The following is a 17,766-nucleotide window of genomic DNA, read 5'->3' as shown; positions in this document are numbered from 1 at the left end:
TCTATCCATCCCACCTGAACAATCCATATAACACGTCACAGATGACGTCACGTGACACCTCTGATGAAGGCCGAAACTTGTCAGGTACAAAACTTTACCTTACTAGCCTATATAAATCAACCATTTATAAATAAAAATGAATAAATTAATGTTAAATATGTAAATACATGTCAACTAGGATAAACACTACCCACAAGGCTTAGCGCTGTAGACAGGAACAGGAAGTAGGTCTGAGCTACGCGGGAGGACAACAATTGTGTGGTTTGATCAATAAAGAGTTGATATATAGTTACACGTTGTTGTTCCTGCTTCGCCTCCACAAGGAACAAACATAAGTTTGGATTAGACAGTTTACGTTTCAATGCCGCTCAGAGACAAATTAGACTGGTAAAAATGATGCTAATTGGCCAAAATGTGCAGGGATTGATTACATTTCCATGAATTGGCGTGATTGCGACACAAGTTACACGTTTGGGGAAAAAATAGCCATGTTATGCAAAACACTAATGGCCACTGCAGAGAACGCTGATTCTCAGGAGGACATCACCCTCTCTCTAAAGCAGGGGTGCTCACACTTTTTCTGCAGGCGAGCTACTTTTCAATTGATCAAGACGCGGGGATCTACCTCATTCATATATATAATTTATATTTACTTATTTATGAAATATATGTTTTTGTCAACAAGTTAAAGGTGTTTAATGATAATGCAAGCATGTTTAACACATATAGTTAATAAATTAAAGGTGTTTAATGATAATACAAGAATGTTTAATACATATAGTTAATATTGTTAACATGTTAAAGGTGTTTAAAGATAATGCAAGCATGTTTAACACATATAGTTAATATTGTTAACAAGTTAAAGGTGTTTAATGATAATACAAGAATGTTTAAAACATATAGTTAATATTGTTAACATGTTAAAGGTGTTTAAAGATAATGCAAGCATGTTTAACACATATAGTTAATATTGTTAACAAGTTAAAGGTGTTTAATGATAATACAAGAATGTTTAAAACATATAGTTAATATTGTTAACATGTTAAAGGTGTTTAAAGATAATGCAAGCATGTTTAACACATATAGTTAATATTGTTAACAAGTTAAAGGTGTTTAAAGATAATACAAGCATGTTTAACACATATAGTTACTATTGTTAACAAGTTAAAGGTGTTTAAAGTTAATGCAAGCATGTTTAACACATATAGATTCCTTTCTTTCATGAAGACAAGAATATAAGTTGGTGTATTACCTGATTGTGATGACTTGCATTGATAGGAATCAGACAGTAGTGCTGATAACATCCTCATTTTCAAAAGGAGGAGAAAAAAAGTCCTCCTTTCTGTCCAATACCACATGAAAGTGCCTGCTTTTTGCCATCTTATTTGTCCAGCTTCCATACTCCTTTGTATACACTTTACAAGAAATACATTGGCGGCAAACTCCGTAGCTTACTAGCTTGTGCACGCCAGCTTTCTGAGACTCTTATTTTGTTAGCGCAGGCAGGATGAAGCAGCGCTTTTATTGTGCAACTGTGCAGTCAGTCTTTGGAGTTTTGACGACAGGTACGGCGCCAGAGTCTGTTGAAATAAAAAGTCTTTCTCGCCTTCCTGTCGGTCATTTTTTCTTAATAATGATCTGGCAGCAGCCAGAGTCATCTCACAAGACCCTCGAGGTGCCGTGAATGTCAATCAAGTGACGTCAGAGTGAAGATTTATGATCGCTCATTTTTAGGACTATTTTTTTAATGCCTGGCTGGGGATCGACTGACACACCCACCGTGATCGACCGCGTAATGAGCACCCCTGCTGTAAAGCTTGTGTGTAAATATTATTAGGAGGTCATGGCTCCAGAGGGCCACCAGAGGGAGCTGTAACAATAAAAACATGCACAGGAGAGTTGCTCTGCTGATGCTCACTTATGGTGGAATTCATAAAGGTCCTGCATGTTCCCAAAGATGATGAGCTCCTTATTGATGATTCCTGGCGGGATCTCCTCCACCCCGCTGGTCATCTCCCACAGGTATGTCTGCAATACAGAAAAGGGAAGTTGGGTTCCTTGCAGTATGAAAAAGCATGTCAATAAGAGTGAAACGTACGTCCATGCACTCTCGGAGGTCGCGCACGTAGGTCTTTTCTGTCTGAATCAGCTCGGCCATGATGAACCTAAACAAATACATGATTGACTGTAATGTTAAATCATCACCTGCCAGCCTCTCCCATTTACTTGAATGGATAATGCATGTTTTTGTTTACTGTAAGACTTTCACAGGCTATAAAACACGTTACAGATGATGGGCGTCATGACAGTGATTTGTGCAGCTCGTTAAAATGACACACACTTCCTCTCCTGTGAGCTGATGGTGCTTGACTGGCGCGTGTGCTGAGCAAGCAAAGGAGAGGCCAGGCAAGACGCTTCAATCATGCCAATGCATTAGGAACCACGTGCCTTTGCACTGACTTATCCACCATGATCCAATATACATTTATCAATATGTTGCAGTTAAAAAATGAGCCACGTACTCTTTTCTGCGAGCAGACTTGCGTTTCTCCTCATTGAGCTCGTGGGCGGCATCCCTCAGCTTGACCTCTGACCCTGGAGCTGTGGCTGGAATGATGTCCAACTGGAGATCCTTACTCTGAAAGCCAGAGAAAGGTGAAGTCCTTTATTTTGTTCAAGCTGGCACCATGATAATGAAACAAAAGGTACAGGACAGCACTCCAATGATAGTGTTTATTGCCACTCAGCGTGCACAAGCAACACTGATTTAGTAAAGGTGTGAGTCTACCAAAACACGTGCAAAGCTGCAAGCACGCGCAAAGCTGATCTACAGAACGTGGGCAAAGTGGATTGCATGTGTTAAGTGAGCAGACTAAGGCTCATCACGGTTCTGCGAGCACTATTTAGCCCGTGTGAGAAGGAAGTGCAAACTGACAGCTCCACACAGGATCAGACCAGAATCCTCCGTCTGTGTGTCAACATTTTGGACGGCCAGAAATTAAAAATATTAAACACGTTGTCTATTCAGTTACATCATTTTATATCTGACTTAAGGGGTTGATTAAAACAAATTCAATTGATGCGTTTTGGTGTCCTTAAATATTATTTAATGAAGTTTATTTCACATAAAATATATATTAGAATATTTCTTGTATGAAAAAAACTTCTTGAAGTATGCGTTTTTTGTGTTTTGAGTGGAATACGTGCAGCCCATGCACCTTTAGCAGTAAAAAAAAAGGTGTCATTAGCTGTGTTTCCATTGTAGTTTTTCGTAAAAAAAAAAGCGATATTTCCAAAAAATTTTGACAAAGCACATTTTCAACTTGTTGGTGTTTCCATTAAAGGGTGTTTTGCGTCATGAGCCGTAATTCTCGTCCCGCAAGATTCCACTCTGGGGAAGATGGAGGCTTTGTGATTGCATGGTTTTGGACAATTGCGAATGGCAGCGGCCACCAATAAGGGATTTTGGTAGAGAATTGTGAACGAGGGATTCACAGACCAATTGTGGATTCAAGGGCCCCCTCGACATTGTTCGGGCATGCGGGTCGGCCTCTATTGCCAGGAAGGGACCGCCTCGCTTCCCCCGGCCGACCAGAAACGAGAGCAAGACGACCCTAGTTGTCCTGCATCAGCTGTTCCATGTTTAGGTGCCCTGTAAAAAGTGGTTCCATCATGCTTTTGCAACAGACTTCAATACTGAAACGTCTGTAAAACCACCTCATGAGAGCATAAAAATGTGATATTTGAGAGGTTTTTGGAAATATGGGTGTTTCCATTATCAGTTTCGCATTTCTCGGGGTAATAAAAATGCAGCGAATGCAGATTGACTGCACGACTGCTTCTGAAGTGCCCATAACAAGTGGTAAATGTAACATAGCGAAATGCCGCAGGTAGGAGCATGACAACATCAATGTGCGGTAAAAGAGTGTATCCATGGTAAAGCTCTCGTTTAAAAAAGGCAATTCCTGCCACCTTTCATTTGTACACAACACATTCACTAATAGTACACACTATTTGATAGTTTGCACACGCTGTGTGTAACACAGGCCCCAAGTGTTGCTTGTGCAGGCTGAGGAAGTGTGGCAATAAACCCTGGAATTGGAGGGTTGTCCTGTACCTTTTTTTGAGGATTCAGCACCCAATCATACTTCTGAGGGTTCAGCATGTTGGTTTGGAGCTCTGATTACCAGGAGAGTGTAATAAATGCACACTTACAGCCTTGTTGGAGTCAGAGGAGATGCCCAAGGCTTTCTCCAAGCTGCAGCGATACTTGTCCATTCGCAGGGAGAAGTCTCTGTAGCGTTTGTCCACGGCCGTCACCCACTTTTTGATCTCTCCCGCGTGACTGTGACCTTTGTCGCAGAAACCGTCGGCCAGCTGGATGAGCAGCTTGACGCGCTCCTTGGTTTGCTGCAGGGGAGGGAAAGCAAAGGCGTTCCATGCGTGCACACAAGCGTGCGTCTGTGCGACCAACCTTGGCGGTGATGTGGAAGTCCTCGTGCTCCTTCAGCAGCTCCTGCGTGTGGTGGATACTTGAGCCAGTGGAGGTGTGTGTGGACAGGTAAAACTCGCCCGTGTCATGAATCCACTCCAGGGCCTGCAAATGTTTGCGTGAGATCACAAAAGCACAGCAGGAAGATGCTCCTTTTACCTGTTTAGCACTGCGTTCAAACACCACATATTGCTGACATTGGTCCAGACGCCGCTTTCTCATGGTCCAGAAGTGGAGGACACGATTTTCTCTTTGCAGCAGCTCATTGAGGATGTCTGTGCACAACAACAAACGCTTCTTTAGCTCCCTCATTAGGAGACACGTCATAGTTAGGTTGATGACTAGGGATGATGCTCGAAACCGGTTTTCCCGATTGTTCGATAAGAAAAGAACGGACTCGAATCCCTTTTTGAGAACCGGTACCCGTTATCGAGACCACTATTGTAAAGAAAAAGAGTTGGTTCTTCATTCGAATCCCTGGGAACGAATCCCGTCCCGACAAGAAATGCCCCGTGGGACATCACAAGAAATGACGTCACGTAGCTCAGTCATTAGGCGCAGATGGGGAAAGCAGGAAAAAATGGACCGGAAAAAGCGCTCCAGGGCATGGCTTCATTTCACCCCAAAAAACGAGAAAGCAGCAATATGCAATTATTACCAGGCTTCACTCTCGTGTAAGGGGGGAAGCACAACAAGCATGTTGTGTCTTCGACACGTGTTGAAGCAGCGGCAAAGACGACGAAGAACGCCCCTCTTCTTCTGCCAGCTGCCCAAGTCCCAGCTACAGTGGCGGTGACGTCGGTGAGTAACTAACGTTAACTGTTGCCGGTTAACTTCCATATCTGCTAACTTGTAGTAACGTTACTTCTTATGTCAACCAGGACCGCAGTAGTGTTAGCTAGACTAACATTACCTAAGCATTGTCAGTGGCTAACGGTAACGTTAACGTCAGCCTTTTTGTATGTGTCTGATACAACCTTGAACAACCTCTTAAACTGGATCATATCAGTACAATCTTTAACTTCTTTACTTCATCCATTCCACATCATTTTAGCTGTTTGCAGTTTTACCAAATCATCGAACTTTAATATTTTTGACTCAATAAATAAAGTGTTTGTATGTTCTCTGTATCCAACATTATGTATCAGTCTAATTGATCTTTTTTTAACACGGTTAAGCGCACATTTGTAGTTATTTCCCCACATTTCTGCACAATAACTCAGACATGGTAATACTATAATAGCGAGTAGTAGAGAATGTGAAGTGATTTGTTAAACCAAATATTGTGTTTTTTTCCATATACAACAACCTATTTGGACTCCATAAGAGAATCGATAAGGAATCGGTTCGATAAGAGGATTCGATATTAGGCTCGAACTCGATCATTTCTTATCAAACATCATCCCTGCTGATGACACACATTGCCAGGAACCTTTGTAGACATGGATGGCAGTCAACTTCCTACAGCTCAACCAGGACAAACAGGTTTGAGGAACAGGCCCTGAGGGCCAAAAGAAGGAACTTCTACCAAAATTACAAGATCTCACAAAATAAAAATAGTCCATCTTAAGAACATAGCCAGTGTTTGTCTCTCAGCAGGTGCTAGTGCATGCTCTGGTTTCCTGTCCTTTAGACAACTATAATGCCTTGCTCTCTGGTCTTCCCACAAAGCATGTCAAAACCCTTCCATTATTGCAAAACTCAGCTCCACACGTGCTGACGAGGACCAGAGGGCGGGAGCACATTACACCAGTTTGAAAGTCGCTGCATTGGCTCCCCGTTCGCTTGAGGGTACATTTCAAAGTTTTATTATTAGTTTTTAAATGTCTTAATGGCCTTAATCCGCCTCACCTGCTTTTACTGTATCAACCCTTGCGGATCCTGCGGTCCTCTGGCACTGGTCTTTTATCTTCATTTTTCCCCCTTTTTTTCCATTTATTTATTTATTTATTTCAGGCAATGACATAAAACAGTACAAAGTTGACAACACATAATAATATAAATGAATATAGTGTAAAAGGTAATGTATAGTATGTAATGCATGATTGTCCAGTTTTGCCTGAAAGGGAGTGGGAAGAAGATAACTTATTTAATCCCACCCCCAGTTCTCCATTCAGTGATTATTCACATGACTTTCACTCTTACTTTGTTCAAGGATTATAATACAGACGTTGTATCATAGTGGCATTACCACAGGTAACAATAATTATTACACTGTAACAATCATTTGTATCAACAATGTAGGGATAATGAATATACCAACAATGGTAATAGACAACATAGCAATAATGGTAATAGACAACATAGCAATAATGGTAAGGAAACATTGAGCACATGTTAACACTTTGAGACAGAGTATAGCAGCAGGTCAAATTAAAGACCCTCATCTCTATATTTGAACCAGACCCCATGTTTGTATAATAGTTTAAATCGATTAATAGTTTGGCATTGCTTGTGTTGTAAGTCCACTTTGTTCCATAGTTTTACTCCGCATACAGACACACAAACATAGTTTTACTCCGCATACAGACACACAAACATAGTTTTACTCCGCATACAGACACACAAACATAGTTTTACTCCGCATACAAACACACAAAAACATAGTTTTACTCCGCATACAGACACACAAACATAGTTTTACTCCGCATACAGACACACAACAACATAGTTTTACTCCGCATACAGACACACAAAAACGTTTACAAGTGGTTTGAGCTCTCGGCAATAAGAAATATCCAAAGCCTCTAAAGTTATGAGCCTGCACTCGTCTTATAAAAAAACGTTGTAGATTAGGGGGCAATAATTTGTTAAATGCTTTATATAAGATTATTAATGTATTATATTTAACAAGGTCATCCAATTTGAGCAACTTTGATTGCATAAACAGATTATGAGTATGTTCAAATAACCAACGTTGTGAATGATCCGCACTGCTCTTTTCTGTAATATGATCAGAGGATGAATTGTGTTGTGGTAAGTATTCCCCCATACTTCAACACAGTATGTAAGGTATGGGAGTACCAAGGTGCAGTATAGAGTACAGAGTGCATTTTCATTGAGGTATAGTTTTGCTTTGTTTATAATTGAGAGGCTTTTGGAGATTTTTGTTTTAATGTGTCTGACATGAGGTTTCCATGATAGTTTACTATCAATTATTACTCCCAAAAATGTATTTTCATTTACCATTTCAATTAGGGTACAATCAATACTTATTTTCTGTTCAGACATTATGTTGCGATTTCCAAACATCACTATCTTAGTTTTATTTATATTCAAAGATAATTTATTTGTGTCCATCCATTTTTTTACTATGTTTAGTTATGTGTTTACTGTATTTATGAGCTCATTATAGTCATCACTACTGTAGAATATATTTGTGTCGTCTGCAAATCGTATAATATATAGATATCTTTATCATATATCAAAACAAAGACCCACGGTGAGGCAGCATTTAGCCAGCATGGCCCACCTGTGGAACAGCCTGCCAGAGAGCATCAGAACTGCAGACTGTTGAATTTTTTTAAAAAGAAAGGCTAAAGACACACATTTTTAATCAGACGTTTTATTGATCATATTTAACTCTGTTTATTGCTATTATTAATACTACTATTCTCTCAGCGTTGTGTTTTTATTAACTTATTAATGTATTATTTATATTTTATTGTTACATATATTTCATCAAATGGTTCATACTATTTTTAGGTGGCGTTAATTGTACTTTTCCTCAATCCTCAGTGCCATGCCATGTTTGGTTATTGCATGTGTTCTCTTCTTGTGTTCAGCACTTTGTGTTTGCCACTCGCCCGTGTATGAAAAGTGCCATATGAATAAAGTTGGATTGTTTGGAGTGTACTTTGGCTTTGTTCTCATTCTAATATATCCCCAAACTCACTTTTAACTTGCTGCTCCGGCGCTTTGACGTGACTCAGCATTCCCGGCATGTTGACGCTGTTCCGGTGCATGTACTTGAGGAAGACGTCAGCGTTTCTCCTGGCCAGAGTGCAGGCCTGATTGGAAGCACAGTTGTGAACTTTGTTTCAATGCATTGGGGTGAGGTATTGTGTGGCGCTCACCTTGAGGAAGGCTTCCTTCTGCTCCAGGTGTTTACTGATCATGGGGGTCACGTGATCCGTTTCACAGTTGGGGCCCAGCTTGTCTGCACCTCCACACCAGTCCTCCTCCCTCTTGTACTCCTGCTCCAAGCTTTCCAGCACACTGCACACCTGCAGGGAACACAATGGGTAGTTGGCGTCACGCTCCGTGTAAATGGAGGGGAAACTTCTCCGAGGCAACATGGTTTTTATACCATGGCTGGAGGCAACATCCAATTAGAGCTGCACGGTTATGGCCCAAATAATAATCCCGTTTATTTTCATCAATATTGAAATCACAATTACTCATGTTAGGTAAAACATGGTGAACGTGACATCATGTCATTTGTGGTAAAACACAGTAAGCCCGTGTTTATCGCTGTTAAACGCTTCCGAACATGACTGCAATAAATCAAGTAGGAATCATTCTTTATAAATACAATAGCTAGAACATGAAAAAAATGTTTACTACCTTCTAAATACATTTTTCTAAATTATGAGAGCCCTCTAGACATGAAATAATACCCTTTAGTCATTTTTACACTCTTTTAATCCAATACAGTAATTCTGCCTAAGGCTGAGCCTATCAGTGACCACGATACTGAACAGTGTGATCTGATTGGTTTGGTTTCATTTCGTGGCCAATTCTACTGTAATTTGAAATCGTTGTAGTTCATTTCCCCATGTTTTGCTTGAAAATGCTTGATTTGGGACAAAAATGTTCAAGGATATGCTTTTAAAAAACACGAAAAAACAACATTTGAAGCGCAATGTGGCCTGCGACAAACAAACATTATCTATATATTTGAAGAAAATAAAGCGGCCTGCACGTCATTAATTGGATACCGCCATTTAAAACTACGCAACGTCATCCTGTAATTTGTAATTAACCCTTGTGTGGTGTTCATATTGTTGTTACTCAGCCAGTGTTTGTGGGTCTGATGGACCCATTGCATTTTGTGGCTTTTAATGCCTCACAATCAAACACTTTTATGTTAAAATACTGAACAGATGTTTACCTTATCCCAAAAAACATCTGTAATGAAGTGCTTCGAGGGGCTGGTAAAGGAATACATTGTCTCCAGACTTCCCCCCACATTCGACCCATACCAGTTTGCTTATCACCCTAACCGCTCCACAGAGGACGCCATCTCCTCTTCTCCTCTGCACTCCACCTGAGCTTAGAACATCTGGAAGGAAAGGACACACACGTGCGGATGTTGTTCCTGGACTTCAGCTCAGCATTTAACACCATCATCCCGCAGCACTTGGTGAGCAAACCTTGGATTCAGTACCCCCCTATGCAACTGGCTGCTTGACTTCCTCACAGACAGACCCCAATCTGTGAGAGTGGGCGACACCTCCAGTGCCATCTCCCTGAGCACCGGCTCCCCCCAGGGCTGCGTCCTGAGTCCACGTTGATGACCCATGACTGCTGTGCCAGGTCCACTACTAACCACATTGTGAAGTATGCGGACGACACGACAGTAGTGGGCCTCATCCGTGACAACAACGACATGGACTACAGGGAGGAGGTGAAACATCTGGTTGACTGGTGCAGAACCAACAACCTGGTCCTGAACGTCGACAAGACCAAGGAGATCATCGTTGACTTCAGGAAGCACCAGTCCAGCCACGCTCCACTCTTCATCAACGGCACAGCGAGGGAGATAATAAGCAGCACCAAGTTCCTGGGGGTGCAGATAACTGACAATATGACCTGGTCCCTACACACCGGAGCTCTTGTAAAAAGAGCTCAGCAGCGCATGCACTTTTTGCGTGGGATGAAAAGAGCACAGCTCCCTCCCCCCATTCTCAGCACATTCTACAGAGGCACTATAGAGACCACCTGCTGACCAACAGCATCTCTGTCTGGGCTGGAGCCTGCAGTGCCTCAGACTGGAAGTCTCTCCAGAGAGTGGTGAGGACGGCAGAAAAGATCATCAGGACTCCTCTTCCTCCTATCCAGGAGATCGCAAAAAGCCGCTGCCTGACCAGGGCTCAGAAAATCTGCAGAGACTCCTCCCACCCCCACCAAGGACTGTTTTCACTGCTGGACTCTAGAAAGAGGTCCGCAGCCTCCGTAGCAGAACCTCCAGGTTCTGTAACAGCTTCTTCCCTCAGGCCGTAAGACTCTTGAACGCATCATAATAATCTCCTCAATTCCGCCCAAAAATGGATTAACTCGCTGGACTATAAAGACAATATAACATACATCCATAAACGTGGATGCATATGCAAAAGTGCAATATATTTATCTGTACAGTAATCTATTTATTTATATCTGCACCTTATTGTTTTTTTATCCTGCACTACCATGAGCTAATGCAACGAAATTTCGTTCTTATCTGTAGTGTAAAGTTCAAATTTGAATGACAATAAAAAGTAAGTCTAAGTCTAAGACCCACAAACACTGGCTGAGTAACAACAATATGAACGTTGCATTGAAATTTCTCTGCCAGTTTCTGCATCCCACAGGGATTCTTCTTTTGTGTTTCTGCACCTGCGCTTCCCACACAAGGTTGCAACATTGTTTGTCAACACTGTCTGCTCTCATTTTGTCGCACATTTGACCCTCTGATGTTCTGTGTACCTACACTCTGTCCTCCCTCTGTCTAGGCCTGCTGTGTGTGTGTGTGTGTGTGTGTGTATGTATGTGTGTGTGTGTGTGTGTGTGTGTGTGTGTGTGTTTGCGTGTGGTACACAGAACATCAATTTCCACACTTCTATTAGCCCCGGACATCTTATATGTAATAGAAATGTGTAGGGGGGGTGTATGGTGTGTGTTCATTAAATATGTATTCTGATATATGTTCTTCACAGAAAATGAGCCAAAGCCAGTGAGTCTCAGTTTGAAAAATTAATTAATTGTATCATTTTTCTTTTAATAAAAATCGAAAACGGGTCCCACAGACCCGAACACCACACAAGGGTTAAATGGTCTAATACAGGGATTCTCAAACTGTGGTACGTGTACCAATAGTGGTCCGCGGGCTCCATCTAGTGGTACACCAAAGAATCACGTGATTAAAGTACAGTGTGTTATCCCAAATTTAAACAGTGTTACTATTCAAACTGTGTGTAATGTTACGGTGGCCAAAAATATGAAATATACATTAAAATAACCTGTATTTTAATGCTGGTCATTATCGTGGTATAAGACAACTTTTTCTGAGGTGGTGAAAAAAATATGAGAACCACTGGTCTCATAAAAAGGCTAAATAAATGCTATTCATGTATTGAAAGATTAATATTTGTGTTTTTGCTCTTTATTATATGAGCTTTTTCTCAATGCATGATACCTCTAGCTCTATCTATCCATTTTTTATGCTTTTTTTCGGGGCCATAAAAAAACAAGCATGTTCCGTGGGTGGCCCACGCATCATCAATTGGACACCCTTGCTTGCCTGAATCATACATTTGGTCGTTTGTAGCGTGAAACATGTAGACTAAAATATATCAGTATTTAGTTCACCAATTAGCCTCACGAGAAAACACACATTCTTGTGCATGAATTCCAATCGGGAGCATGATTACATCGAAAGATTGTCCTACTTGTTCCGAGGTCTTGTAGAAGGCCACGGAGGCGTTAACCAGTTTGAGCCGGTCCTCCATCTTCAACATGAGCTGCTGCCAGTGGGACGCCACGCTCTCCGCACAGTCTCTGATCAGGTCCATGTCGTAGTGGTTGGCCTGGAGCAGAGCCTCGGCTTTCTGTTGAACCTGCAGAGCACTCTGGTGGGTCTTCTGCAGGCAGGAAGTGGAGAGTCGGGATGAACAAAGTGGATAACTAGGCAACGATGGAGACAGGAAGGGATGGAATGAACCTCGATGGCGTGCTGGAACTGTTCATGTTCCCTCTGAAGCTGCTCTGCTTCCTGCAGGGAGCTGGCTGTGATCACACCTGCGTTCAGCATTGACTCGCCATTGCGAATCCAACCAAGAACCTGTGCAAACAAAGAACATGGAAAAACAGGAACCCTAAACAAGTCAGAGGTCTGAGGTGTCCTCCACCTACCTGTTTGACCTCGGCCTGCAGGTGTCTCAGCTGGACGCACTGCTCCAGGTGCCTGCGGTGCTGCTCTGCTGCCAGGTCCAGCTCTTGCTGCTTCTCATGGAGGAACTCCAGCAAGTCCTGAACGCGGGTCGCCATGTCCACATCGCGGTCGCACAGTAGCTCCACACCTGGGGACGGACACGGTCACATGACATATAGAGGACTACAACGTGTCCCACTGGACCGGTGATTCTCAAAGTGTGGCGGGCTCCATCGAGTGGTATGCCAAAGAACCACTTCAATATTTTAATGACGTGACACGAGTCGTTACCAAAGGTTTATCAGCCTTCAGTGGAAGTCGTTACAATCAGACTACTGTAGGCCGAAGTCGAGGCCAAAATATAAGAGACAAATAGAATGGTTTTACGCCGTCATTTCTGTCACTCAACATGCATGGGAAGCCAAAGTTTCAGATAAACCACAATGTTCCCCACATTGTCCACCTCAGATAAACCACAATGTTCCCCACATTGTCCACCTCAGATAAACCTCAATGTTCCCCACATTGTCCACCTCAGATAAACCATTGTTCCCCACATTGTCCACCTCAGATAAACCTCAATGTTCCCCACATTGTCCACCTCAGATAAACCAGTGTTCCCCACATTGTCCACCTCAGATAAACCAGTGTTCCCCACATTGTCCACCTCAGATGAACCAGTGTTCCCCACATTGTCCACCTCAGATAAACCAGTGTTCCCCACATTGTCCACCTCAGATGAACCAGTGTTCCCCACATTGTCCACCTCAGATAAACCAGTGTTCCCCACATTGTCCATCTCAGATAAACCACAATGTTCCCCACATTGTCCACCTCAGATAAACCAGTGTTCCCCACATTGTCCACCTCAGATAAACCTCAATGTTCCCCACATTGTCCACCTCAGATAAACCTCAATGTTCCCCACATTGTCCACCTCAGATAAACCTCAATGTTCCCCACATTGTCCACCTCAGATAAACCTCAATGTTCCCCACATTGTCCACCTCAGATAAACCAGTGTTCCCCACATTGTCCACCTCAGATAAACCAGTGTTCCCCACATTGTCCACCTCAGATAAACCAGTGTTCCCCACATTGTCCACCTCAGATAAACCAGTGTTCCCCACATTGTCCACCTCAGATAAACCACAATGTTCCCCACATTGTCCACCTCAGATAAACCAGTGTTCCCCACATTGTCCACCTCAGATAAACCTCAATGTTCCCCACATTGTCCACCTCAGATAAACCAGTGTTCCCCACATTGTCCACCTCAGATAAACCAGTGTTCCCCACATTGTCCACCTCAGATAAACCAGTGTTCCCCACATTGTCCACCTCAGATAAACCAGTGTTCCCCACATTGTCCACCTCAGATAAACCACAATGTTCCCCACATTGTCCACCTCAGATAAACCAGTGTTCCCCACATTGTCCACCTCAGATAAACCTCAATGTTCCCCACATTGTCCACCTCAGATAAACCTCAATGTTCCCCACATTGTCCACCTCAGATAAACCAGTGTTCCCCACATTGTCCACCTCAGATAAACCAGTGTTCCCCACATTGTCCACCTCAGATAAACCTCAATGTTCCCCACATTGTCCACCTCAGATAAACCAGTGTTCCCCACATTGTCCACCTCAGATAAACCACAATGTTCCCCACATTGTCCACCTCAGATAAACCAGTGTTCCCCACATTGTCCACCTCAGATAAACCTCAATGTTCCCCACATTGTCCACCTCAGATAAACCTCAATGTTCCCCACATTGTCCACCTCAGATAAACCAGTGTTCCCCACATTGTCCACCTCAGATAAACCAGTGTTCCCCACATTGTCCACCTCAGATAAACCAGTGTTCCCCACATTGTCCACCTCAGATAAACCAGTGTTCCCCACATTGTCCACCTCAGATAAACCAGTGTTCCCCACATTGTCCACCTCAGATAAACCAGTGTTCCCCACATTGTCCACCTCAGATAAACCAGTGTTCCCCACATTGTCCACCTCAGATAAACCAGTGTTCCCCACATTGTCCACCTCAGATAAACCAGTGTTCCCCACATTGTCCACCTCAGATAAACCAGTGTTCCCCACATTGTCCACCTCAGATAAACCAGTGTTCCCCACATTGTCCACCTCAGATAAACCACAATGTTCCCCACATTGTCCACCTCAGATAAACCAGTGTTCCCCACATTGTCCACCTCAGATAAACCTCAATGTTCCCCACATTGTCCACCTCAGATAAACCAGTGTTCCCCACATTGTCCACCTCAGATAAACCACAATGTTCCCCACATTGTCCACCTCAGATAAACCAGTGTTCCCCACATTGTCCACCTCAGATAAACCAGTGTTCCCCACATTGTCCACCTCAGATAAACCAGTGTTCCCCACATTGTCCACCTCAGATAAACCACAATGTTCCCCACATTGTCCACCTCAGATAAACCAGTGTTCCCCACATTGTCCACCTCAGATAAACCAGTGTTCCCCACATTGTCCACCTCAGATAAACCAGTGTTCCCCACATTGTCCACCTCAGATAAACCACAATGTTCCCCACATTGTCCACCTCAGATAAACCAGTGTTCCCCACATTGTCCACCTCAGATAAACCAGTGTTCCCCACATTGTCCACCTCAGATAAACCACAATGTTCCCCACATTGTCCACCTCAGATAAACCAGTGTTCCCCACATTGTCCACCTCAGATAAACCAGTGTTCCCCACATTGTCCACCTCAGATAAACCAGTGTTCCCCACATTGTCCACCTCAGACAACCAACATGCAGAACACATGTCAACAAAGACCAACATTGGCACATACCAATGATGCCTTTAATGCCACGGGAAAACACAACATTTGTCAAACTCCATGGGGAGCATACAATAACATAGGTTTGCTACAATATAAATAAATTTAAAAAATTAAATACTGTCCAAAATATCTTTGTGACAGATGACAAGAAAATGAAGAGTTATTGCACAAATTCAGTGAATAATTGTCTTAAGTTGGCAAGTGCTTCTGGGTACATTACGGTTTTATTTAACTTCTAAGTACATTTTCATTTAATCTTTAAAAACTGCATATTTATATTTATTTTATTACAATGTTTATTTAACAAATGTGCAATAAATTGTATGTAATATGTACAGTGTTTTATTTTCCTATGTTCAAACTGTTACTGTTCAAAATGTGTGCAATGTTACAGTGGCCAAAATGTTGAAAAAAGTAATAAAACCTCTGCCTTGTTTCTAATGAATCTTTAGGCCTACTACGCTACACTCTTTCAATGTTGGTCTTTATGGTGGTACTTGAGGAGCCAAGTGTTTTTTACTTAGTGAAACAAGTTTGAGAATTAAAACACGAGACATCAGCTAATTTTTCATACAGTTTGTCCCATGAAATAATTTGGCCATTCATTGTGAATGTTAAAAGACTATTTCCACCATTAACATCAGGGAGCTTGTGTGTGATGTAAGCCTTTTCTTGTGCAGCTACTGAGAAGAACTTAACATGACTGGTGAGTGGGCGACTCTCCACAAACACCGACCGGAGCAGACCCTCAAAACACCTCCGCAGCGTCAACACTGAACTCCGTGTGCTCGGCCAGCTCCTACTTAAAACTACCTGATGAATAATGGCCGAGCGCGTTCAGGCGACTCACCGGACGCCTGGACTTCATTGACATATTGAAGCAGCTCCTGTCCCTGGTGGATGACATCAAAGGTGAGGTTGTTCATGGTCAAGGCCTTGTCGGCGTGATGCTGCAGCCTCTGCTCGGCCACTGTCAGGTCCTCAGTGTCGAAATCATTCATCTGACCCGTCAGCTCCTCGTTCCACGTCTCCAGGTCAGAGATAATCTGAGAGCGGAACAAGATGCGGACATTGAACAACAGAAGACAAACTAGCAACATTACACACACCAGAGATTGGCATCAATATTTGGCATTTTGACTTATATCGCTATTCTTTTTTTACACAACTTCAACAGAACTGCATCAGCAGATACAATATATACACATATGATACCAGTAAAGTAGATCGTAATAACTGTTTGCCTGACATGAGAAAAGTCACATTTTTGCTGGAGCCCTTTTTTTCTTATCATTTGAGTTTGAGTTTATTTGGAACATGCAAGCATACAACATGATACATCACAATTTCCAGTTTCTCTTTTCAACATGTTCGAAAAAGAGTAGGAAGAAGCAGAGCTTATTTAATCCTACCCCTTTTCCTTTACATAACAGTTGCTAAAACTTTTGTTCACTTCCTGTTCTCAATTTATTCACAATATACTCCATAAGTAATCACAATAATGTTTCTATATTCTATATTTAAGAATACAAACTACTCTCATGGTCAGTAGTTCTCCCCAAATAAGTTATAATATCTGACAGGGCATTTACCGTGAAATCCGGACTATAAGCTGCTACCTGTTTCCTACACTTTGTACCTTATAACACAGTGTGGCTAATTTAGGGATTTTTCTTCTCTGACGGTAATAATAAAAATTTTAAAAAAACAAAACAAAAAAACAAGCAAAAACAACGAGAAGGTGTTTTATGGCGCTATCTTTTGGACAAGTCTGCTCACTGCAGGTGCTGCATTGTCCTTCCATTTACAGGTAGTGCTTTTCTTTTTTCCAACCAGAGTGCTGCTCAGTCCTCTCGCCGTCCATAACTTTTCTACTTGTATGGATTCTTCATTCATCACTCAAAGGAAACTTTGTCATTTTTACAATATTAACTAAAACTGTTTATATTAATTACACCGTCCCGTGTTTGATGTCTGTAGGCATGTTTTCATGCATATTTGTACGTGCTATTGTGATGTAATGACGCTAGCGTCGTTAGCATGAGCTAATATGCTAACACGTTTATGAGTGTCTGTGTAAGTATTATCAAGTTACAATGGCATTCTTTTTGTATAGTTTCAGTTTTACAAGTTCCTCAGTGCGCTCACCAGACGTCACCGTGGAGTTACTGAGTATTTTTAGTTGATGGGAAAGCTAGCTTCCGCAGCCAGTGTTTCTTTCCTGGCGTCTACTGCAGCGATAGAGTCGCTCGAAAAGCCTATGTCTGCAACACTCGGAGTGTGGGCTCATTAAAGGAGGGCCACAAGTTTC

General features: G+C 42.3%; 1 protein-coding gene across 4 annotated transcripts in view; it reads right to left on the bottom strand.

Annotated features, from left to right (window-relative positions):
• The window catches only part of LOC133636310 (triple functional domain protein-like), a 144,913-nt gene that overhangs the window by 50,374 nt on the left and 76,773 nt on the right, over positions 1 to 17,766 (bottom strand). For all 4 annotated transcript variants that reach the window (XM_062030179.1, XM_062030181.1, XM_062030183.1 and 1 more), the window contains exons 18-29: positions 16,306 to 16,501; positions 12,605 to 12,771; positions 12,414 to 12,533; positions 12,142 to 12,333; positions 8,569 to 8,718; positions 8,388 to 8,502; positions 4,652 to 4,767; positions 4,475 to 4,597; positions 4,216 to 4,410; positions 2,523 to 2,638; positions 2,099 to 2,165; positions 1,919 to 2,028 (exon numbers count right to left, since the gene is read on the bottom strand). In XM_062030179.1, the coding sequence (XP_061886163.1) occupies positions 1,919 to 2,028; positions 2,099 to 2,165; positions 2,523 to 2,638; positions 4,216 to 4,410; positions 4,475 to 4,597; positions 4,652 to 4,767; positions 8,388 to 8,502; positions 8,569 to 8,718; positions 12,142 to 12,333; positions 12,414 to 12,533; positions 12,605 to 12,771; positions 16,306 to 16,501 (1,667 nt within the window). The remainder of the gene's footprint in view (positions 1 to 1,918; positions 2,029 to 2,098; positions 2,166 to 2,522; positions 2,639 to 4,215; positions 4,411 to 4,474; positions 4,598 to 4,651; positions 4,768 to 8,387; positions 8,503 to 8,568; positions 8,719 to 12,141; positions 12,334 to 12,413; positions 12,534 to 12,604; positions 12,772 to 16,305; positions 16,502 to 17,766) is intronic.

The sequence above is a fragment of the Entelurus aequoreus genome, linkage group LG20 (genome assembly GCF_033978785.1).
Source record: "Entelurus aequoreus isolate RoL-2023_Sb linkage group LG20, RoL_Eaeq_v1.1, whole genome shotgun sequence".
NCBI lineage: Eukaryota > Metazoa > Chordata > Actinopteri > Syngnathiformes > Syngnathidae > Entelurus > Entelurus aequoreus.
Note: the sequence above shows the minus strand (reverse complement) of the source record. Positions and strands in the feature narration are given on the sequence as shown.